The sequence below is a fragment of the Rhipicephalus microplus genome, chromosome 9 (genome assembly GCF_043290135.1).
Source record: "Rhipicephalus microplus isolate Deutch F79 chromosome 9, USDA_Rmic, whole genome shotgun sequence".
Lineage (NCBI taxonomy): Eukaryota > Metazoa > Arthropoda > Arachnida > Ixodida > Ixodidae > Rhipicephalus > Rhipicephalus microplus.
The window spans coordinates 60,522,412-60,547,061 of NC_134708.1; the positions used below are offsets into that span (position 1 = coordinate 60,522,412).

Genomic DNA, 24,650 nt, shown 5'->3' on the forward strand with positions numbered 1-24,650 from the left:
TCTTCATAGGAGCTCTAGGTTGATATTGACGCTTATAGCATTCACGTACGGTAAACGGTGAAATACAAGGTTCAGTCATATACACCAACACTTCACGGCTCAGCAGTGTGTGCCAACACTCGGGCACAGAATAACAGCTGTTTAGTCAGTCACAATAACGAGAAAGGAAGAGACACCTCTGGCCACACTGTCACACTTAAAGTACTTGACGTCCTCGAACTCACAAGTTCAACGTGCACCGGGCATAAAACACGTTGGTGTAAAATGGTCCTCCCCCACTCCATTTTTTCAGTCTATTCCAGTCAGCACAAGGGGTCTTCAATTAGAGTTCACAGACGGTACAGGCGGAGGTGCTTTTGCAGGAGCTCTGTCGGGTCGAACGCTGTCGCGTACTCTGGTTGATCTTGGCTAGCCTCGAACTCACTCGAAGCCGGCCAGCTGTATGCTATAGCTCGGACGCATCGGCGCTCGACTTGCGCCGGCCGATCCCGCACAGCAGGACCCGCTTGAGCAGCCAGCGAAATGATTTGTTGTACTCCTTGCGGAATTTGCCTGTTGAGCGGAAAGGAAAAAAAAACGAGAAAATGAAAAAGGCGTGTTGCTTACAAACCCTAAGCAAAAAAAAGGAAATGTATTTGACTGTTTTTTGAAGGGCCAATCAACAGGCTCCGAAATGCGCTGGACAAGCTCGCGCATTTTCACGGCGCGTGACCAACCTCCTTATACGCGCAGTGACGTCAACTCGGTGATCAGTGACGTTGACCTCATTACTGTTTGTTGAGGCCTTGTTTAGACCAACCGACGAACTGCGTGCTGCGTCACGTCACCAGTCGCCGAGTTGACGTCACTGCGTGTATAAAGAGATCGGTCGCCCGCAGGAAAAATGCGCGTTTCGGAGACTGTTGACTGGCCCTTTAAGAGTTGTTAAACACGGTTCATGTCAACAGACCACGACGCAATTATGAGAGATGTCGGAAAGGAGGACGCCGGGAATTTGGGATATCTGGTGTTCTTCAACACCTCGTGAAGTATCCGGGCTTCTACCATCATGCCTCTATCAACGTGCAGCCAACACGGCCGCGTTCGAACCCCTTTGGTCCAAAAGATGAGCACCCTAAGCACTAATCAGCCATGAAGTTCTTGTAACGAGACGCGTGTAATCTCTTTAAAAACAACCAAGCTCTATTCGTACAGCGTGGGGACTCGAAATAGTTCACGTGTCTTTAACATCTACGTAAAACGAGCCAGATCAGAACTCCAAAAAAAAGGGAATAACAAACACTCTTCGTTCTAAGAGTATGTCAGACCAGTTAGCTCAACTTTTACAAAGCCACGTTATGTTAGGTGAGCTGTTTCGAATATGTGCTCTATTACTACTTCCACAATAAGAGTTAGCAATAGCTTAAAGAATAGATCGAAGTAGTCCATTATCGCGGTTATATATAGCACTTAACGCACGACATAACTACAGGTACACTCACATCACCTTTACGCACCCCAAAATCCATGTTTTTTGTTGCCGTGGTGCGCACAATTAACGCTCCTCGCGCACCTGAGCCAGACAACACTTAGAAAATATTTTACTTTGACTGAAGTTTTCATTGAAGTTTCATTTTCGAGTTTCATTTTGAAGTTTTATTTTGAAGTTTTTCAAGTTTCATTTCAATGTTTTTTCACAGCATTTGTTCCTATGTATTGGTGTGCACAGCCATCCAATTACATTGTAAGCATGTGACGTAAAATGAAGGCCATTTGCACAATTGTCGATGAGGGCATACGTGAACTTCCACAAATGACGGACATATTATTGTCGAAAACAAAACAAAAACGTTTCCCTCACTCACCACTCATGAAATTGTAGACGATCGGGTTGATTGCCGAGTTGAAGTAGCAGAGCCAGTGGGAGAGGAGGGAGGCGACGCTCATGAGAGGCGTCTGGGGAAGATCTGTCGTGTACCTGCGTTTGAAAGCGAGCAAGCCCTCTTAAGTCATCGCTCAACCACATATCTCCATTGGATCGGCAATTTTACGTTGGATGAATGCCGCTTCAAGGGTGCTTGTGAATGTTTACTCAAACGCCGTACAATTTCCAGCATCGAGAAACCGTGTCATGAAAGGCAGCTAAAAAAAACAGAGAATGCCGACACAATGATGTCCGATTGCTGTGCTTGAAGTTGAATTTATTCTCTTTCCTTGCTAACAAACTTAGTTTGATGTTCGCCGCTGGTCTTATTTACTTCAGCTTTGCTTGTTTCAGCTTTTCATGCCTCGGTTGGTTTAGTTCGTCAACTCTTACTAACCCACCAAACTTCCCTCAGTTCATACAGTGAATGCTTTATGAAGCCCTGGTGCCATTACAGCTTGGACGAGCATTTAATAGCACCAGGGCTTCATAAAGGCTGTTACCAGGTAGCCCCAGTTTTAATCATTTTACTTCGAAGAAGCAGGAGGCTAATAAAGGGGCTGTGAACAGAAACAAAATTTTTCTCGTATTAGTCAATTGCTCTTGGTCACTTCACCCCAAAATGATTGCGGCGGCGGGAATACTCTCACTAAGCGAAAAACAAACACGCAGAATATTCCTAGTGGGTACATCACTTTCAATTTTATGCACTAAACGCCGTGACAATATAAACATTTATGGTGGCTACTAGGGTGTGCTTAGTTCATTACTAGTAACAAATACGTACACTGTTCTCTTAAAGGGCAAGAGAATTAACAGGCTAAACTTCAATGAATGTTGTTCAGACGAAGTCACCAAAAAACCGTGAGCTTACTTTGGAAGCCGTGACGTCAAGTGAGAAGATTCTGTGAGACATTTCAAAATGAAACCTTGTTCACGCCACTGCGGTCTAGTGGCTATCGCGGGATCGAATCCCGGCTGTTGCGGCTGCATTTTCGATGGAGGCGAAAATGCTGTATACGCCCATGTGCTCAGATTTGGGTGCACGTTAAAAAACCCCAGGCGGTCTAAATTTCTCGAGCCCTTCACTATGGCGTCTCTCATAATCATATGGGGGTTTTCGGACGTTAAACCCCACATATCAATCAGAATTGAAACTTTGAGCGTAACTTGCTCCTTTATCAGCATGTCTATAGTGATCACATTAGCAATATTGCAGAATTCAGAGTAAAGTTTATCCATCTAAACTGCTTCATACTTTCACTGTAGTATGCGCCTAAAGCAATAAATGTGTCTTGTTGGTGGGATCCTTCTTTAGAAAACGGGTCACGCAAATAGTGAGGAAATGTTTTCGTGCCCAAATATTTTCCCTTCAGTTTTTCTCAGAGCGAAAAGAAGCAAATTTTGCTTCATCAATCGGCCCATGGAAACGTATTGCAGTAGTCATCTACGTGGGTTTACGCAGAAGATGCGATGACTCGTTCTTTCAGATTGCTTGTAACATCTACCATATAACTCCAGACGTTTTATCTATCTACGTACACTCAATGTGTCTGCAACTACTACTGCTTACAACTACAGGCAATGTGCCGCGCTCGGCAACTAAAACGTGATAACTCATCTACGTGTCAGCCAGTGGTCAGTGTGTGGTATGGTGAGCGCGAGAGTGTTAGGTATGCATGACGACTGCATCAAGTAAACAGCCGTTCAGTCTGTGTTCCTCAGGGCCGCCGGTTGAGCGCTGCAATCGTTCTTGACGCATGTCGGCCTGCTGCAGCCGATTCACATGGTATAGCATGTAAGCGCAGTCTATGTAGTCCCAACCACATGCAAGTGATTCTCGAGTCACGGCAACAAGCGACAGTGACCAGCGGGCTTCGTCGCACGGTCACGTTGCGATGAGAGGCACCCCATGTTGGAATGAATTCACGTTCTTACTTGATTCTAAACTATTGATGGCACGCCGATAAATTGCGGAAATAATGTTAAAAAGTTGATCCATGGCGACATGTTGCTGTGTTGAGTGACTTAGTTAAGGAATTCTGTAAAAGATTTTAGCGGCTTTCTTCTGCCACAAAATTACATGTATCCGTGACAGTAAAATAAGATTTGACCACATGGGGTGCCCAGAAGCGTACGCTACTGCAAACTTTGCATGCCGAAGTTGACGTTGCAGCCAGCTACCACTATTTCATCAAGCTGCTACCAAAACAGGGGAAAAAACGTCGATAACAAGATCGTCAACAAATACGGCCACTGACTCACTCTAGGTGCGAGATATGGCTGTAGAGAAGGCAGACTATACCTTACTGTCGTAAGAGTAGGCATGGAGAAGAAACATCGATAACAAATCACAACCGAAGTGAGGATAGCCACCCTAGCGAGGATCTAGGCTGCTGTCTTGTGGCCAGAAATTGTCACGCTCGCTTCCGGGAGTCAGGTTATTTTTTTCTAGTTTTCCAAAAGCCCACGACGTGACAAGCGACGTGGTGACAGATGTCGCCGCGACTGTCGCTCGTCACTATCACTCGGAAGTTGCGTGCGTGTGGTTGGGCCTTCGCGGTATATACTCATATGTGGGAAAAACACATGCCTCCCGCCGCGTAAGGTGTTCCGTATCGCGTGTCTCGGCTAGCGGCTGCATCTGCGCACAGCTGATAGACGGAGCGGGCAAGGCGACGGCAAGTTAAGGCATCATTTATGCGCAGTATAAACAGAGGTGCTACATATTTTGCTCTGAGGCCGACAGCTTAAGGAGCTCGCACTGAGCTGTGACAACGAGCCGGAATTTCTTCAGTCGCTCTGTCTCACTTCGCAACGCTTTGTTTTTTATATGCCCTGATGGGGAACCCTTGCATCAGTCGGTATAATTCGAAGCCTCCAGTTAGGAACCACCGCTGATCGTTGGCTAGAATGAGACTCTCGCTGGGGGAGCTTGGTACGCGTTGCGTAAGACGCATCGCAAGAGAGGCCGTTGATTGCATCAGCCTGGCTCGCTCACAGATTTTCACGCTGGCTGCAACAGCCATTGATTCATATGTGGGATATGACATCCCAAAACCACCAGGCTTCATCAGCAAGTCTGCGTCACACGATACCAGTTTGAATATCTTGAAGAAGCAATGAAGTTCGGTTTGGGCTCCCGAGCATAACAACTGCAAGCAACGCTGTTGCAAGCGGCAGAAATTAGAAAGAGCTGCAGCAACGGGCGAATGCTTCTGAACATTTTTTTGTGGCAAGTCGCAAAATAAGAACCAGTCAGAAGCGAGCATCGCCATTGAGGCGTCCTTATCTGCTCACGAAGAATTATCAAACATGGCCTCCAAGTCTGAACAGTGGCACGCGTGGCGTAAAATCTCAGGCGCCAATCCAAGGGATTATGCCATTGACAAAGCAGCTTGCGGGAACTTAGCCGCAAGGTGGAGCCACGCATGTCTACCAGTGGTGCTCAGGAATAGTAATTAACTGAGAGACAGGGGCAGATAGGAGATATTAGAAGCAAACAACGAATCATCATCATCATCATGAGCCTGACTACGTCCACTGCAGGACAAAGGCCTCTCCCATGTTCCGCCAGTTAACCCGGTCCTGTGCTTGCTGCTGCCAATTTATACCCGCAAACTTCTTAATCTCATCTGCCCACCTAATCTTCTATCTCCCTCTAACTCGCTTTCCTTCTCTGGGAATCCAGTTAGTTACCCTTAATGACCAGCGGTTATCCTGTCTACGCGCTACATGCCCGGCCCATGTCCATTTTCTCTTCTTAATTTCAACTATGATATCCTTAACCGCCGTTTGTTCCCTGATTCACTCTGCTCTCTTCTCGTCTCTTGAATATTTAATGTTAAACTGGGCATGACGTCACTGCGAAGCATAAAACGCAACGAGACAAATCGGGACTGCAGGCATCGCTGCCGCTTCACGTAAAATGCGAATGGGAACACGAACACACGTTCACTACACATGTTTTTAAGCTGCTAGAGAGTATACGTACGCTTAAAACCATTGCAAGAAGCACACCGTTGGTGCCACCAAGAATCATAGACTGAACGGTTATCTAGCTGGTGCAGTCACCATGTGTTACGAATGCTCACACTCTCAACGCAAGCAGCCACGCACTCCGAGCTTTCACGTTTCAAATGTTGAGCACTGCAAACACTAAAGGGCAAACATTGGTCACCACTTATGTCTTCAACGACCGAGAATCGCACTCGGAAGAGCACTAGCGGCTTCTTGCCCCATACATAAAGCACATTTGAACATGTGCGTAGCCGATAACGCATCTGTCTTGCCTTCTTTATGCTTGTTTATCACCGTTGATTCAGCAGCCAATTTGACCGTTGAAGTTGCTGTCAAAAGTTTACGTCAAAAAAAAACAACAAAACAAGCAAGAGAAATTAAGCGAGCCGTTCTCGTGCACCCGATGCAAATTGTGCTGCATGCTTATACTCCTTTTGTGTATCATTTTCCCAGCAACAGATTTTTATTTGCTTACCTGATGAATATTTTTTCTGTGGCTTCGGCAATATATGTTTGACAGCACTTTCGACAGTTGAAACAAATAATAATGGTTGTTGGCATAGAGTTTCTCAATATGCACTAGAGGGAACTCTGGCGCTAGTGTCTAAGAGAGCTGCAACACACGGCGCTTCAGCGAGCATGGGAATGATGGGTAGTACACACATTTGTCTAATTTTTGTACTTCTAACCTCCTTCTGGCTCCGTGTGTGTTTGCGTGGCTTGGACCTGTTTTTTCACAAAAACATAAATTAGCAAATGTTCACCGTTTGCGCTTCACAACCTTATTCTTTTAGCATTACCATTTCGAATCAAGTCCCTAGGTTGAAAAAGGTTCGTTTTTTCTTTGAAAACAAAACTGAAACAGAGCAATAAACGAAGCCGCAAGTACGATTCGCCACCCGCTAGTATGAAGACTAGGTAAATGTGTGTACTACCCATCCTTCCCATGGTCGCTGAACGGTCGCAGCACCAGAGTGCCCTCTAGTTAATTTTGGAAAACTCTATGATTGTTTGGTTTTAGCATACCAAACCCACCATACAATTATGAGAGACGCCCTAGTGGAGGGCTCCGCAAATTTTGAACACCTGGGGTTTTTTACCGTGCACCTAAATCTAAGACACCAGCCTCAAACATGCTCACCTGCGTCAAAAATGCGGCTGCCGTGGTTGGGATTCAGTCCCGCGACGAGGGGGTAAGCAGCCGAGTAGCTAAGCCACTAAAAATAAGCATGGTGGTTGTCAAAGCAAAGCAATCATCGCGGCCGTGGTGGTAGACAAGGAAATAAATAGCAAGGCTGACACCTCAACGATGCCATGCGTGTTCACATGTGGCCAATTTCGAACTGTAAATGTCGCTTGCACTCATCTGAGCGCTCGACTTCGTTATTCTAGACATGAGTAATATGCAGTCACCCATTTTTCTAACGTGGACGCGCGGGCGTCGACCGCCTCGTCGATATGCGGCGCTTAACGAAGCACAGAGGCAAATTGAAACAAGAATACGTGTATGCCTGCCATGAACAGTCCTCTGCAGCTGTCTTCTCCTGCGTTGTTTTGTGACGGGACACCAGGACGCTCGGGAGAGGTGCTTAAAGACTCTGTGGTTGACGCTCGTGCGTTCAAGAAAAAAAAAGTGCTGCCATATCCACGAAGTCAGTGATAATGAGTGGGCGAAGCTCCGGAGGTAACCTGGTAAACCATGAATCTTCTGTACATTTCGCCCACTCGATTTTATTACAACGCTCCCCTAGCGTACGTCGCCGCAATAAAGCGAACAATTGCCTTCCACCAATGACACGCGTCATTTGTGATATCATTCCTATTTTATAGCATCTCGCATCTTTCATCATCAACTAGAAGTATCGCCGTCTAGTGAACGCTGCAAGCACTAAACAAGAGATGGCTACATACAGGGGACGGTACCGCCACCCAGTAAACACTGCAAGAACTAAACGAATGGTGGCAACATACAGGGGACGCACAGCTCACACCTTAAGGAGCTTCGCCCCTAAAGAAATACCGATACGTGGCTATACCACTGTGCGTCAAATAGCGGGTGAGTGAGGCCTCGCGATGCCCCACCTGAGCAGATTGAGCGTGTGCACGGGCAAATAGCAGAGTCCGAACAGGCTGACTACGGCGATGAGCATCTTGGCCGCTTTGCGTCGTGCCAGCGTCTGCGGCGGTGGCTGTGTGCCCGTGAGCGAGCCGGTTTCGTGCAGCGCGGGCATGCGCCACAGCACGCGCGCCATCTGGTAGTAGGCGGCGGACATCAGCAGGCATGGCACTACGTACAGGAACACCACCAGGCACAGCTGGTACACGGACGTGTAACCCGCGGGCCACGTGTAGGCGCAGTCCGTCAGGTACAGAGCACCTGCGTGTCGCGGAATAAGATTCAAGATTGGTCAACAACGAAGTGGTACAGTATCGTGCTGTAAATGACAAATCCTAGTCCATTGCAGGGCTGGAGGCTTTTTCCTGTCACTTATTTTAGCTTTACCGTTAGTTCAAGAAACCTACTGCGCAAAAAATAGATATAACACGAAAAAAAAGCTGCTTTGCTCTAGATATAACTTCTACCACGTCTCCTCATGAGCTTTGATATTTAATACCCCCCACCCCCTGTTCCCAAGGGTTTGTTGTGATACCCCCCCCCCCCCCCGAAATGAGACAGAAAATTGAGGCCTTTTTTTGCTAAAAGGTTATGGGCAGATAGGAAAGTGGAAAGAAGGAAGATAGAAATAACTGGAAGGACACTGAGGATAGCCAGTTCTTAGATAGAGAGAAGGGGTAACCGGGTGGTGTAGGTAAGCATCTCCATCATGTTACTTATCTTTAAAGTTTTCTTTCACTCGCCTTTTAACCCTGCCTTTTCTGACTATCAAGCCTACAGAGGTACATCATGCGCCCATAAATGTTGAAAACGAGTCTTTTGTTGTCTTACAGCCCCCCCCCCCTTCAGCAAAAGACCGTTACGTTACCATGCACTGTAGCGTGGTGGTATTGAAATACAAGAGAGTACAGATAAGGAGATGCTGGGAGCCGACATACTATCAGAGTTTTTTACTATTCACGCAGACTGTAACCCTGTCACAGCCTAAATACGTGTGGTGCTGTAATTCTGAATGTGATCTTCCCGAGACTAAGCCATGCTTGCTTGACTCGGTGCTTAGTTATTACTGGACTCTCTCTGCATGCTTCTTCAACGGCCTCTTCGACGAAGTTTTGAAATCAGGCAAACCTTCGGTTACATCTTCTGCCATAACGTTATTGCCGTCATCGCGTTAAATACGCCGCGATGGCTTCTTCTGGCGTTGAATCATTTCATCTCTGTGTCGCAGGAAGTGTTTCTAATGCAATCGTATCATCCTTCTACAATTCTTGACATAGCTTGCATTTATTGGCACTGATCAGGCAATTAGAACATAATAACGGTTCTCCACTGTAAGCACTGCGTAGCCAGTGTCTGTAAATTTCACACCTGCCAACTAGAAAGAGATGTGGCTGTTGGTCGTCTTCTTAACCAACGCCTAATCACTCTTGGCTTTGCGAGTATTCCTGAGCGGTTAACTTGGTGGTGCTCTTTTTTTATCCCACCGAGCTTCTATTTTTCTAGTCATTGATGCACTGTTTATCTGCAATGTACACGTCACTTGAAACTGCTGGTGGCACACGTTGTTAAGCCTCAGTAATGCAACGCAGTGTGCACTAACCTATGACTGGACCACGGCGAGTGTCCAGAACAACGAGCTCGGGCAACATGACCAGACACGACACAATCCAGATGCAACCAATGGCAACGCGTGGTCCAGTGGATCCTTGAGAGCGGAGTGGTCGGCAGATGGCGCGCCACCGGTCCAGGGATATGAAGGTGAGCGTCAGCACCGATACAGACACCGACACGCACTGCACGAAAGTAAGTTGCAAAGAAGTTGAACAGCATGTTACACTCTGCAACACTTAAAGGTGAAATATTGGTGCGCACACTTGGCACTAAACACCGTTCAGTGGCCAGAAGGAGCTGCGTTTCTGGCTGTGGGTACTCTCAAGTTCGCCGACACTGGCACCAAAGCGCATGCAGAAAACAGATGCACGAACGCTTTACCGTTTCTAGCTCAACCATAGTCTGTACACTTGTGCATAGGGGAAGACGTGCGCAACAAGGTATATTTTTCTTGCGACCATGCCCCAAGGCTGTGCGTTTTGGCACTGCAGTCACACATGAAAACTCGACTACAAGGTTCCTATGTCTGGTACCAGGGGCCTAAGTCTATGTCTTGACTATGTATTGTACATGCATACCCGGGACAGACGCGGCCTGCGGCTTGACTCTGAGTAAAATGTTTGGACTTTGCTAATAGTACTGACATGACTTCCTTGCCCATTGAAATTAGTAGCTTTTTGTTCAGGTCAACTACAGAGACTGCTCTCATATCAAGTATTTCATTTATTTTTGCGAGGCAATCTATGCGTTTGCTGCGAATATAAACATCACAGTCAAAACAAGGGTCCATATTTCAGAATTAACATTCATATTTTAGTCGTTGTGGAAATTAGCATCAATTTATCTTTGTCAAATCCTGACACCAAATCTCCTTCATAAATGACTGGTGCGACTGACATTTGCGACTGTGACTCGCAAGGAGAAGAGAGTTTGATAGCCTGCATTATACAGCCAGAGACAATACTTGTTACAAGACATACCTGACACAACATCAGGGCCCGGCATAAAACAATTGCCTACAGTAGAAGAAAAAAGACTGCGCAGCACTGCGACCTGTTTTATTTGGCATGAAACTCATTACTTTTATGTCCTACGCGAACAGTTGCTTCACCAGGAAAACAGCCGAGAACGGGATCTTCGCCTCCAAAAAACGTGGATCACAGCAGCAGATCATGCAAAGCACAGACCACGGTTTTTTAACGTTAAAGAAGTGAAATGAAACACGCGTAAACTCTAAATCAGAAGCAAATAAAGAAATACGCAGGGTCCCTTTACCGTTTGCCTAAGTTGACTAGTGAGCCAAATCCATCTTTTTTTTATTCACTTTCGAAGCATTCCTCTTCCTCAGCACTCGACCGAAAGCTATCCGCACCTAACGCATTATTTTACTCTTATCAGAATCAAAACTTTATCATTCTTTAAAATCTCACTAGTCTTGCGCAGACTCAGTGGCAGAACCTATTTTGACCAGTCGACAGTGTCATTGAATTATGTCATAATGTGACGTCATGAGGACGTCGTAAGGTTACGTCACCATCTGGTCATAACGTTTTGCAGAATTCGTGCCTCTGAATTAGATTTTGGTGTTCGTTGGAAAAAAACACAAGTGGTACACATTTTCGGAGCTTTCTCCTACAGCATCCATCAATATCATATGCTTTTGGGCCGCAAAAGCTCCACAATTATTACTTTTCTCATACCTGAACTGAAAAGTATATTTGCCATACCTGAAGGTAAAGGACAATCTTGCAGAGAGCAGCCCCAAAGAACCACGTTTCCGTCACGTCCCAGAGCACCGTCGGTGGTAGGCAGACCAAGATCACGAGGAAATCGGCGACGGCCAGGTTCACGATGAAATAGTTCGTCACCGTGCGCATGGTCTGGTTGCGGTAGACGGCGACGCACACCAGACAGTTGCCGACCAGCCCTACCACGAAGACGGCCACGTGAAGGCCGATAAGACCCCACTCGTACGAGGAAGGAAAGATGTACTCTTCCAGAAGGTCCAGATACTCGGCCTCCGAGACGCACAGTTCATTGACGCAAGAGGAGCCGTTCCCGTGTACCTGGAGGCCGACTCCACCAGCAGTCTCGTTCAGAGGTGCGGGATCCAGGTCGTCCATGTCTCAATTTTCTGAGCTGAACGTCACCGACGTTACACTACCGCTTTGCCCGTTCGTTCTTGGTACACATTGCCGAAAAGTTCAAGACCTGCATTAGTTAAAAAACACACCAGAAGATCCCTCAGTTAACGCAATGTCTGGACCTTCGAAATGTACAAGAAAATACGAACACGAGTAGAAAGTAAACTTGGAAACAATACAATAATGCTAGAGACTACAGCCAGATGAATTGTTGGAATATTTTCTCTGGAACCGCGCACTGACAGGAAATGAGAAAAAGACTAGTACAAACTAAATATTCTGTCCCTGCTACGCTCAAGCATTCGTACCTGTGGGGTAATGATTTGGTTGACTAAACAACGAATATGTGTAGCTAGCCATAGGCTAGTACTTGCTAAACACGAATACATGACTGCTAATCTTGCCTAACGTAGGCTTGGTAATTGCAAGGATGACTAGTGTGCCCATGTATACGTGATGATCATATTCGCGTAATGATATTAGACAACGACAATGTTGACGTCATTGTATAATATCTCTTAAAATTTCACGTAGGAATATAGAGTCTTGTGAAACAGCTTATAAAGTGGGAGTTTTGAAAATTCACGGACCTCACATGGAGCACGAAATGCGCCCCCATCTACCTAAAAAGAGATGCGCAAAGTTTTCTTTCACTCTAATAGCACGCAAAGTGTTGAGCAAGTAAAGACTTCAAGCAACAAAATGATCGCTTCGTTCGGGAAATGATGCACGTATTTGCTGGTTATCCCAGCTAGCACTATCCATAGTGTTTCTGTTTAGGATGCTGTACTGACTTATCATATTAGCCAAATTACTGAAGTTTGTATGGTTATAGAGAGACGGCACAGATGACCGAAGGCTATACATGTCGAATATATTGTAGTGGAGCATACGCACCAACGCGTATGCGCCTTCGGAAGACAACAAAAAGCCCGTGCTCTGCTTGCGCGAGAGTTTGTGCCGCCTCTGCCAGGCTTGCCATACGCCCACTTTCCGTTGCGACCTCGCTGCGACTTCTCGGCTCGAATAAACGTCATCACATTTGGTGGAGGCTGCTGAGATCCCCAAGAAGACCTGGAGCTCCGCTCTCGCAAGTTGCCTGAAAGACTACCGCGAAACATGACTGACGCAGTCGCGAACCAGCCCGTCCCAGCCCAACCAGCACCATCGGCTGCCCCGTCTACCTGCCCCGGCGCTACTCGCCAGCGGGACCCACCAATCTTCAGCGGAAGTGGTGAGCAAGACGTCGAAGACTGGCTTTCCTTGTACGAACGCGTAAGCGTCAGCAACAAGTGGGACGATTACTCTAAACTTGCTTACGTTATCTCTTACTTGGCAGACGTAGCTAAGCTTTGGTTTACCAACCGCGAAACTGCCATCGCCAACTGGTCCTCCTTTAAGACCCTCGTAACAGAAGCGTTCGGCCGACCAGAGGTCCGCAAGCTCCGCGCTGACCAGCGTCTGCGCCACAGAGCCCAGCAGCCTGGCGAAACGTTTACGAGTTACATTGAGGATGTGCTTGACCTCTGCAGGCGTGTTAACCCATCTATGCCCGAAGAAGAGAAAATTCGGCAGATTCTCAAGGGCATTGAGGATGGCGCATTCCAGATGTTGCTAGCGAAAAGCCCGACCTCGGTGGCAATCCTCGTAAGCCTGTGCCAGAGCTTCGATGAATTACGCCGTCAGCGTTCCATCGCCCGACAGAGTGTCTCGCCACCAGATTCGATCTCGGCTGTCGCACTCGCAAATGTCAACGTGCGCCAAGAAAGACTGTCCAACCAGATCAAAGACTTCATCAGGGAGGAAGTCGCCCGACAGCTCTCCCTGCTGCCGCATAGCGACGTGCCCACCGCAAGTCTGCCTTCGACACTGCAGCAGGCCATACGCACTGAAATTTGCGATGTCCTACCTACAATGCAGGCCCCTTACGCATGCACTTCAGCAGCATCTAATCTCTCAGCTGTCAGCTACGCACCACCTGTACCATCTTCACCTCTCAGCTACGCAGCTGTGGTTGCGCGACCCCCACCGAATCCAGTATCCTCATCGGCTCCACCTCCTCCGGCAGCGCTTTCGGTTTACAGGCCCTCACCTCGCTTTTTCCGTCCATCTAATGAGTGGCGCACCCATGACAACCGTCCTATCTGCTTCGCGTGTGGCATCGCTGGCCACATTGCACGCTACTGCCACCGCCGTCCCACACCTGCGTACGCCTCCTTTGGAACTCCTACCTATGCGTCGCAGCAGGCCACCACGTCTGCATACGAACAGAGGCACTCTGACTCGGATCGTCGCCCATCAACTTCTCGTTTCCCATCTCCTCGTCGCCGATCGCCATCTCCTATGCGTCGTAGAGGAGGGAAACTAATCAGTGCAGTTCCAGAGGCAAGAACTGCAACTTCTGCGCAATTATCAATGCCTCCATTTTCGCCGCGAAATGTTGTTGATGTCAATGTTGAGGGAGTCGCCACACAAGCGTTAATTGATACTGGGGCCGCCGTTTCTGTGATGAACGCAAAATTTTGTCGCAAACTGAAGAAAGTGACCACATCTCTCTGTGGCATCGTGCTGTCCACGGCTAGCGCGCAACGCATTCAGCCCTCGTCTGTGTGTACGGCGCGCGTCGTAATCCAAGACGTTTTGTACATCGTCCAATTTTTTGTACTACCATCTTGCTCTCATGACCTCATCCTGGGTTGGGATTTCTTATCAGGTCATGAAGCTATCATCGATTGTTGCCGTGCGGAAGTGTCCCTAGTGCCAAGTTGTGAATTTCCACCGCCCGACCATTCACCACTGCTCTGCAAACTCATCGCTGACGACGACATCACCTTGCCTCCGGAAGCTTCAGTCCCTATTAGCCTTTCATGTGTGGCGCAACCTGACGCTACGGTGGTGTTTACGCCATCCCCTGTTTTTACTGAACGCAAGGGCATCGTGCTCCCATTTGCCGTTCTTACGATTGCGTCTGGTTTAAGCGTAATGCTGGTTACCAACCACTGCAACTACCCCATTGGCTTGCTTCGTGGTGAAACGTTAGGATATGTGCAACCTGTCGACCATATCAATGATATTATTCTTCCCGACGAAACGCCATGTCAGATTGCCGCAATCACTCAGGCGTCTGAGCCATCAAGCTCACCAGCGTTCGACAATGCTATTGACGCAGACCTTCCACCCTCGCATCGCAGCCAACTTGTTGCTCTCGTTAACAAGTTTCGCTCTTCTTTCGACTTTCAGAAACCTGCTTTGGGCCGCACCACGACTGTCACTCATACTATTGACACCGGCTCACAATCGCCTCTGCGACAGCGTCCTTACCGCGTTTCCGCCGAAGAGCGCCGCGTCATTACGGAGCAAGTAGATGACATGCTTAAACGTGGAGTCATACAGCCTTCTCAAAGCGCTTGGTCATCACCTGTGGTTCTGGTAAAGAAAAAAAGATGGCACCGTACGATTTTGCGTAGACTATCGCCGCTTAAACAAGATTACGAAGAAAGATGTCTACCCGCTACCACGAATAGACGATGCTCTTGACTGTTTACAAGGCGCCGAGTACTTTACATCCTTGGATCTGCGTTCTGGGTATTGGCAGGTGCCAATGGCTGAATGTGATCGCCCTAAAACAGCCTTTGTAACGCCGGATGGCCTGTATGAGTTCAAAGTCATGCCATTTGGGCTCTGCAACGCGCCTGCGACGTTTGAACGCATGATAGATACCATATTGCGGGCCCACAAGTGGAAAACTTGCTTGTGTTACTTAGATGACATCGTAGTCTTTTCAGCTGATTTCCCGACACATCTTCGTCGTCTCCACGAGATTCTGACGTGTCTAGCTTCTGCAGGCCTAAAACTTAACACCAATAAGTGCCACTTCGCAGCCCGGAAACTAACCATCTTGGGACACGTCATCACAAGAGACGGTGTTCTTCCGGACCCTGATAAGCTTCGAGCTGTCGCTGACTTCCCAATGCCCACATCACTGAAAGCCCTAAGAAGTTTCGTTGGTCTTTGCTCTTACTTTCGTCGCTTCGTGCGCAACTTCGCGTCCATCATTGCACCTCTGACTAGTCTGCTTTCCGACAGCAAAGGTATATCTGCATGGTCACCTGCATGTGATGACGCATTTCACCAGCTGCGCCGCCTGCTGACCTCGCCACCTATTCTTCGCCACTACGACCCCACTGCTGCCACAGAAGTTCACACTGATGCAAGCGGCGTTGGTCTTGGCGCAGTTTTGGCACAACGGAAAGGCACCCAAACCGAATACGTAGTCGCTTATGCAAGTCGCACTCTTAAGAAGGCTGAATTGAATTACTCCGTGACAGAGAAGGAGTGTTTGGCCATAATCTGGGCGCTTACGAAGTTTCGCCCGTACCTTTACGGCCGTCCTTTCGACGTGGTCACAGACCACCACGCTCTATGTTGGCTGTCCACCTTGAAAGACCCGCCCGGACGTCTGGGCCGTTGGGCACTTCGATTGCAGGAGTACGACATCCGTGTCGTATATCGTTCCGGTCGCAAGCATGCGGACGCCGATGCACTTTCCCGATCGCCATTAACACCAGATGTGGCTTCTCTGTCACCCCCTTTTACCACCTTGTCACCACTCGACAGCACTGACATGCTTTCGGAGCAGCGTAAAGACCCATACCTTGCTTTGTTAGTCGACTACCTTACCGATCCGTCTTCTGTCCCTTCCACGAGAGCGCTGCGCCGGCAAGCAGCCCACTTTTCCTTACGTGACAACATTCTGTACCACCGCAACTACACGCCTGGTGATCGGAAGTGGCTCCTTGCTGTCCCAACTCATATGCGCTCTGACATCTGCATGAATTTTCATGCAGATCCCCAAAGTGCTCACGCAGGTGTCCTGAAAACCTACGAAAGGCAGCGCCAACGCTATTACTGGCGAGGAATGTATCGTTTTGTGCAGAAATACGTTCAGTCTTGCACCACTTGCCAACAGAACAAAACACCTCCGCGGCACCTTACTGGCATGTTACAGCCGCTCCCGTGCCCGGCTCGCCCATTCGACCGCGTGGGTATAGACCTCTATGGCCCCCTCCCACACAGTAGATCTGGAAACCGGTGGATTATTGTCGGAGTCGACCATCTGACACGCTACGCTGAGACTGCAGCTCTACCGGCAGCGACCGCCCACGAATTCGCACTCTTCATTCTCCGCAGCTTCATTCTACGCAATGGTCCTCCGCGGGAATTACTCAGTGATAGGGGTCGAGTGTTCCTGTCGGAGGTCATCCAAGCTATCGTCGCTGAATGCAACATTATCCACCGGAAATCTACCGCATACCATCCACAGACAAATGGTCTTACTGAGCGGTTCAACCGCACACTTGGCGACATGCTGAGGATGTACACCTCATCCGACCACACTAACTGGGACGCTGTATTGCCCTTTGTTACCTTCGCTTATAACACTGCGACGCAAGCGACTACCGGTTTTTCCCCGTTCTTTCTATTGTACGGCCGCGAACCTTCCCACCCACTCGACACTATACTACCGTACCGCCCTGATGCATCTGAGTGCTTCCCGCTTTCGGAAGTCGCCAGATACGCTGAAGACTGCCGTCAGTTGGCTCGGTTTCTGACAAGTGAGGCTCAAGGTCTACAAAAGACTCGACACGACGACGCTCACCACATAGCTCCTACATTTCGTGCTGGCTCCCTTGTGTGGCTTTGGGTGCCCCCACACGTTCCTGGCCTGTCTTCTAAACTTCTGGCCCGGTACCATGGTCCGTACCATGTCATTGACGCGACCTCCCCGGTGAATTACATCATCGAGCCGTTAACACAATCACCAGATTTGCGCCGTCGAGGACGCGAGACCGTACACGTCGACCGTCTCAAGCCCTACTACGACCCCCTCATTGTGCCTACTCCCTGAGTCACCAGGATGGCTACCCTTCACCCCGGGGGTATTGTAGTGGAGCATACGCACCAACGCGTATGCGCCTTCGGAAGACAACAAAAAGCCCGTGCTCTGCTTGCGCGAGAGTTTGTGCCGCCTCTGCCAGACTTGCCGTACGCCCACTTTCCGTTGCGACCTCGCTGCGACTTCTCGGCTCGAATAAACGTCATCACAATATCTACATCTCAAGAGTACAATGTACGCTTATTTTAATAAGGTTGCGTCGAGACAAACGCCTTAGTGGCTGCTTGCTGCAGAAGAGTAATCACCCAACAGAAATTGTTGACACATGTCAAGATCCTCTTGTTATTGGCATATACATATAAATCCATGTAACGGGCTGTCAAAGGCAGACAAAATTTTACAAATCAAATAAACAAACATCACTACCCTGCGCTAGGAGCTGCTTGGCATGTTTGTGCCGTCTGTGGCACATATCTAATGATGATGATAATGATCAAAACTTTATTTCTCCTAAAAGAGGGGACCAACCCAGTGGTCGGTTACGCTACCTAGAGAAGGTCAACGGGTATCCTCGGGACACAGCGGCCTCGAATGCGCATAGGATTACCCGGCGTTGCTGTGCCGAGTCGATGGTACGCAGAAGGGACTACCACGTATCTTGTGTGTGTGATGTGTCAGTGTACTGTGGGCACGTTAATACCATGTGTAGCAACGTATACCCACACCTCGTGGCATCAAACTGTAGATACTGCTCACGTATCCAGCGAGTCGTGTTAAGCAATTGGTTCGAAGAAATTCCGGTGCTTGTGTCGGCGTTGGTGTCATTGGTTGTAAGCAGAAAGTCATCTGGTCGTTGACCAACTGTTTGCAAAAAGATTCAGAGAAAATAAATAGTAAAAATACCTTCGTTTCGAATGAGCGTCGAACACAGTTAGTACACAAGCCGAGCATGTGCTGTACTACACAACTACACTACTGCTTGAAACCGCTTCGGAAAAAAGTGCTATACGAATGTCATGTAGCGGAAGGAATCTCTTTAACGTTTGTAATATTGCGTAAAAAAGCGTAGAGTACCGCCAGGTGTTGAAGCTTGCAAATTGCGCAACGAGTGGGTGTTTTGAAGACCCACCCATATAAAGCTACTAGACAGATTTCATAGTCAGCAGCTGCAATGTCTTAAACACAATGAACAGCTGCCCAGGCTTGTCTGTTGCCTTACGGACGTGTAGTGTACCTTCCCCTGTTTCGCAAAAAAGGAAGAGCTATGACATAAGGTGCTTTTTGACAACTCCACTTGCAGTAGGCATTCTAGGATAGTTTCAAACGACCAATGTGACACTCATCGTCATTGTTTTTTTTAACACGGTTTAGGCATGCACCGGAAACAGAAGCTCGTATATCAGTTTCGATGTCAATTCGCAAAGGGCACGATTACGCAATGGAGTTCTACTCTTCAAGGCGAAGCTCAAGTGTCCTTCAAGTTTTTGTGTGAAGAATTTCTGTGTTCTACTAAGCTTAAACAGCGCAACAGTTAAAGTTTTCATTAGCTTGTATATGGTGCCAAGGCCAAAATAGGCGTGGTTAGGGAAACGCGAACAAGCACGGCCCTCAAGATCAGCGTCGTAGACCGTAGTCACCGCTGTAGCAGCGCCGGAAGCTTTACAGGGTCGTCTGCGGTTGAGGGGATGGACGTTGTATTATACCGATTGGTGCTCTCAAAAAATCACCATTATGTGCATTTATTAATGGGACAGCTTCGGTAGTTAGCCTCCACGTTAAAGCATTTCGAACCGAGATCACGGTCCTGATTTTTGTGTTTACAGCGAAGGCTGCACATAGCTAAGAGAAACGAAAATCCGTCCGGCAGAGTTTTCAAGAGCGGTCTCCATTGGCTGTGTTATCAGTTACATTGTTCGCAGTGTCGTACGCAAGGAAGTACGCTATTGGCTGCCTTGTGAGTGACGTCGTTCATCCCGTCGCAGCCGTGGCGCCGAGCGTGCGCGCAATAGTTCCTCCTGAAACCTTCTACATTGGTATGCCACAGACAACTCGAGAAAAGCGCCGAAAGTGGAAACTTCAGTGACCTTTTCTCTCCTCCTCTATAGCTTTCCTTCCCCCTCTCCCCTTCCCCAGTGCAGGGTAGCCTACCGGGGCTCAGCCCTGGTCAACCTCCCTGCCTTTCTCTTTGTGTTCTCTCTCTTTCTAAATTGCAAGCTTGGCCTCGCTTCCCGGCCTAGCTTTACTCTCCTGGAAAAAAAAAGAACGTCTAAATGCCCAATGTAGCCTCCTTCAAACAATCTGAGAATGCCTACTTTAAATGAAGTCGCCGAGTTCTCACCACGAAATTATTCTTCATATTGAGAATTGATGACTTACATAAAACAGGCATCCGCAAGCCGACGTCCACACCTGCGCAGCAGTCTATTCATAAATACTGTTGATGCGGACAATTACAATTCATTTCTGTAAGCTCAACAGTAGGTAGGCCTCTAAACCAATCACCTTTTTTGCAATATACGTGTATTGCTACCTTGCAAGATTCCACGCTGCTGTCTTGCCTAATTACACGCATTATCACTTTCCTTGCGCAACATGATATCGTATATAGGGCGTTCATCCTAAACAGTTTCATGCACGGGAGTCCGTCTGTAATAGAACACCAGCTTGCCCCGCAAAAGTCGTGAGTTTCACTCTGTTCAAAGGTGTTTCTTTTTTATTTCAGTTCATTAACAGCGTCTATCTGACTTTGTTTTCTCACGATCAACGTTGTTTTTTCGCTCGCAGCCTACGACGCTGATGCCAACACTAAAATTTTCATGAAACATTATCTTTAGCGTCACCCCGTTAATACCGTGATATACGTACTACGAAAAGCTCACTCTACAAGAGCTGTGTATACCACCACCCCCCTGTTCATATAGAGCTCCGCCACGGTGCTCTAGTGGCTATATAAGGTACTAGGCTGCTGATTCGAAGGTCGTGGGATTGAATCTCGGCTGCGGCGGCTGCATTTCCGATGGAGTAGGAAATGTAGTAGGCCCGTGTGCACAGATATGGGTGCATCTTAAAGAACCCCCGGCGATCAAAATTTCCGGAGCCCTCCAGTACGGCGTCTCTCATAATCATATGGTGGTTTTGGGATGTTAAACCCCACATATCAATCTATCTGTTCATATAGAGAGGTCAAGTCAACGATGAAACCGGAAGCGAAACGCCCTGAATTTACGGAACGCCTTGCAAATATTTCACTTGACTTAATGTGTCGAGTAGCCCTAAAACTACGAAAATATCTAGACTAAGGCCTCCATGCCACAGTGGAACTAAAGTGAGGCGTCTTCATGTCTGCCCGTAGGTTCGTCCAACGCAATATTTTTTTTTTAGTTTCACGCATAGTTTAGCTCTAAAGTGGAGACGCAGTGAAGCCTCGCCTAAACTGTGCTCTGCATAAATCATTACGGAGGCTTCGCTGCATGATTCATAGGCCACCTTAAAACCTCCGTTAGAGTTCGCTCGCTTTCTGAGCGAACGATGTCATGCAGTCGCTAGAGTGGCCGCTCTGGACAAGACGATTAATCACTAAGCTCATGTCAGAAGCATTTGATCAACCCTGAGGGCTTAAAAGTGTACGCGGGGATAAATCTTAGGTGCATAGATGAAGACATTACCCGGGTTTTTGTAGATCTTCATTAAGCGCCAGGTGAAAACGATGGCAGGTTGCGGCGTGCTGCACAGACCTTGCCATCTTTTGATTCCATTCAATTTCTTTCGTTTGATTTTGTTATCTATCTATCTATCTATCTATCTATCTATCTATCTATCTATCTGTCCGTCTGTCTTTCTGTCTGTCTGTCTGTCTGTCTGTCTGTCTGTCTGTCTGTCTGTCTGTCTGTCTGTCTGTCTGTCCGTCTGTCTGTCCTTTCTTTGCTTCAAAACTACTCTAAGCTTATTGGACACAACCACTGCAATTGAACAGAGAGCTAGGACATGGAAGTCATAAGAGACATCAACTGTGGTTTTAAACTTTTCGTTTAGTCATTGTGCCCCAAATTCAAATGAATAAATAATGGGGACAAAAAATCACCTTTTAGGTCACTAGGATCCTAAATCACAACTTTTAAATTGGGTTTGACCATTAGAATTGACTGAAAATAAAAATAAATAAAATAGTTTTCACTAACGGCCTCAATCCGTGAGCCTAGCTTAGGGTGTTGCCATTCCTTGATGGGGCTGATGGGGCTGATGCCGCTTTTCCACTATAATTTAGACGGAGTTTGACGCCTATCGGCAGTGAGGTGACACATTGAAAGCACGCCATCCGACCACTCGAGGAAAAAAAATAAAAGAAAAAAAGTCCGCCCACATAACCAATACGGCGCTGATAAACCTTGCAGCTTGAGTAAACGCCAGCGTCGGTGTCTTATACAAAGTTTCTTATCTATTTCGCACAGGCGAATAATAACATCATCGACTTTCGCATGCGCATCCAATTTTGAGGCCCTTGAGAATGAGGGCCTGTCATTTTTCAATGCACTCGAGTGAAGTGCTGGTGATATGCGGTATAGGCGCCTCTGCGTGCCCACCCCCTCCACACTCTTTTCTTGATGACAACCTCTCGCTCAGTAAATATTGGCCATATTTGACGTAGCCGCATGGAATATCTGATAAGGTATGCAGCGGATGCTCGGCCGAGTGTGTTTCTGACCGGATACTATTCACAGGACTGAATACGGGACAGGTATCCAAATGAGAATATAGTGAGCGATAAGATAAAGTTAGTATAAGATAAGCCCACGTCCAATCAAGATATTGTTAAGGGTACCTCAAACATGTATTGAGAAACTGTGTCCTGAGGCAACTCACTCGAACTTAAATACAGATAGAGTGGTGAGTCTAGGTCTGAGTAAGCCCAGTTGAAAGAAAAGTTTGGTCAGTCTGAGTCGCATTGATGGATATAATAGTGGGTCTGAGTCCGAGTAAACCTTAAGCGCATAATATAGTTTTCAAACGGGAGGAATCTTTTAGTGAACTGCACACCCTTTGAAAGCTAACATAGGCAGCGCTGAACAAACGAATGCAGAGAATAACATTCAGGGTTCCTGCAGCAATCTAACCCAAGTATTCTGCGCGATCAAGTATCCTACGTCAGCATGCCACACCAGGCCTCGAAACTTCTTTGAAAAAAAAAAAACCTATGCAGGCATGATGTTGGTGAATCGCCAAATGGGGTTGCAGTGCTGTTCACGTAATTTTAAAAAGACATTGCATATGTACTCCCCTGATAGAGTTGTGACATCGAGTTAGCGTCAGATGTAGCTAAGCGGGACTCAGTGAAGCCAGTCTACGCAGCCCTGTCTAGGACTATCACCCTGCCAAGCACGAGCACTGCATAGCAGCTTACCGATTGTTGTGTTATATGATACTCATGTTGCGGTTGCCACCGTTACGCAAGTTGTAAACAACTGGTTACATATATAACATGCCACTGTTCAACATATGTATATCATTAGTGTGATTTTGTTATATTTTGCTCAGTAAAATTACTCCACTTTCATGTTTCCGCCTCATGGTTAACACAACATCGATTCCCATGGCGCGGGGCATCTGCAGAAGTTTTTAGTGACTATGAGTGAATTTATTATTTTTTGCCATCTTATGATCTCCAACGACTTAATAGGAGCATGCTTATGGCAGGTGAGGAGCCATGCTGTTAAGCTTCAGGACAGTGGTTCTCTTCCCAGCTAATACAGCCACAAGTGGTTGGGGAGTGAAATGTATCTACTGCCGTGAGCTTAGACCAAAGTGCACATTAGAGACAACCAAGTTGTTAAACATTATGCGGACGAACGGATGCCAGATGAACTTAGCTGTGATTTTTGTGACCATCATCATCTGCTTGTGTGGTCTCTTTACAACTTGAGAAATAGACTTTTCTGCATCTATGTCCATGCTGCAAATTACGCCAGCGCTGAACAACACGAGGAAATGAAGTTCAGTGAAAAAAAAAACTATGTGTACGCCTCAAAATGCTTAAGAAAACATTATTCACTATCGTGTATAACAACTAAAAAAGCATAACAGAGCGTTTATATGCGTACGACTGAGACAGAGTGGTAGCGCCGCCTTCAGCGTGGTTACTGTGAAAATGATAAAAAGCGTTAGAACCATCTATATTACGCAATATGTATTGAGATCACTGTACTAACACTCATTAGTTATTTAAAAAAAAACATGCCACACCTCTTTCACGAAACATTGTGGTTTACATTGTATGATCATATTTGCACTACACAGTGTTCTGCTCAATCGATATGATATAAAACCGTTGCTTTTTATTACCTGCACAGCATGTATTACTCGAGAAATCGGCAATAAAGCGTGATTACAGTGGACATGCAATTGTGGAACTTTTGATTGAATGGTACGCCACAAAAAAATATTGCGAAGCAGGAAAGACACACCATATGAAACAGGAAACATGAAAGAAATGTGTTGTAACACTATTACATCACACTTTTGGTTTTGAATGTATGACGGCCCCGTTCACTCGCGCAGTGCCAGCTTCGTAAATAATTTTGATGTCATTGCCAAAATGCTCTATTGCAGTGACCTTTATTCCTTTCTTTCTTTTTTTTGTCTATCTATCTATCTATCTATCTATCTATCCTTCTATCTATCTATCTTTCTATCTATCTATCTATCTATCTATCTATCTATCTATCTTTTTTTGCTCCCTTCTGAAAGTATGTGCGTAGTCGCTCCGGAAATCTCCGCCCAAGAAGACGTATTCGTACACATGTTCTGTGTAAACAGTGTACCGTAATGTACTGTGGAAAACAAGACTTGTTTGCCTGCGTTTTTCGCAGGTGGGTGTTTACCTGAGCGGAGTACTGGTGCCGTACTCCGATTTGTCAATGTCGGCAGTTCCTTGCGCAAACACGATGCTCCTGGTTGAGCGACACG

General features: G+C 47.1%; 1 protein-coding gene across 1 annotated transcript in view; it reads right to left on the reverse strand.

Moving 5' to 3' along the window:
* Positions 1–320: 320 nt before the first annotated feature.
* The window catches only part of LOC119164802 (orexin receptor type 2), a 109,376-nt gene continuing 85,046 nt past the window's right edge, over positions 321–24,650 (reverse strand). Inside the window, exons 2-6 of the mRNA XM_037417008.2 lie at positions 11,378–11,861; positions 9,640–9,832; positions 8,006–8,300; positions 1,845–1,957; positions 321–552 (exon numbers count right to left, since the gene is read on the reverse strand). Coding sequence (XP_037272905.2) covers positions 446–552; positions 1,845–1,957; positions 8,006–8,300; positions 9,640–9,832; positions 11,378–11,773 — 1,104 coding nt within the window. The 5' untranslated portion in view covers positions 11,774–11,861 and the 3' untranslated portion in view covers positions 321–445. The remainder of the gene's footprint in view (positions 553–1,844; positions 1,958–8,005; positions 8,301–9,639; positions 9,833–11,377; positions 11,862–24,650) is intronic.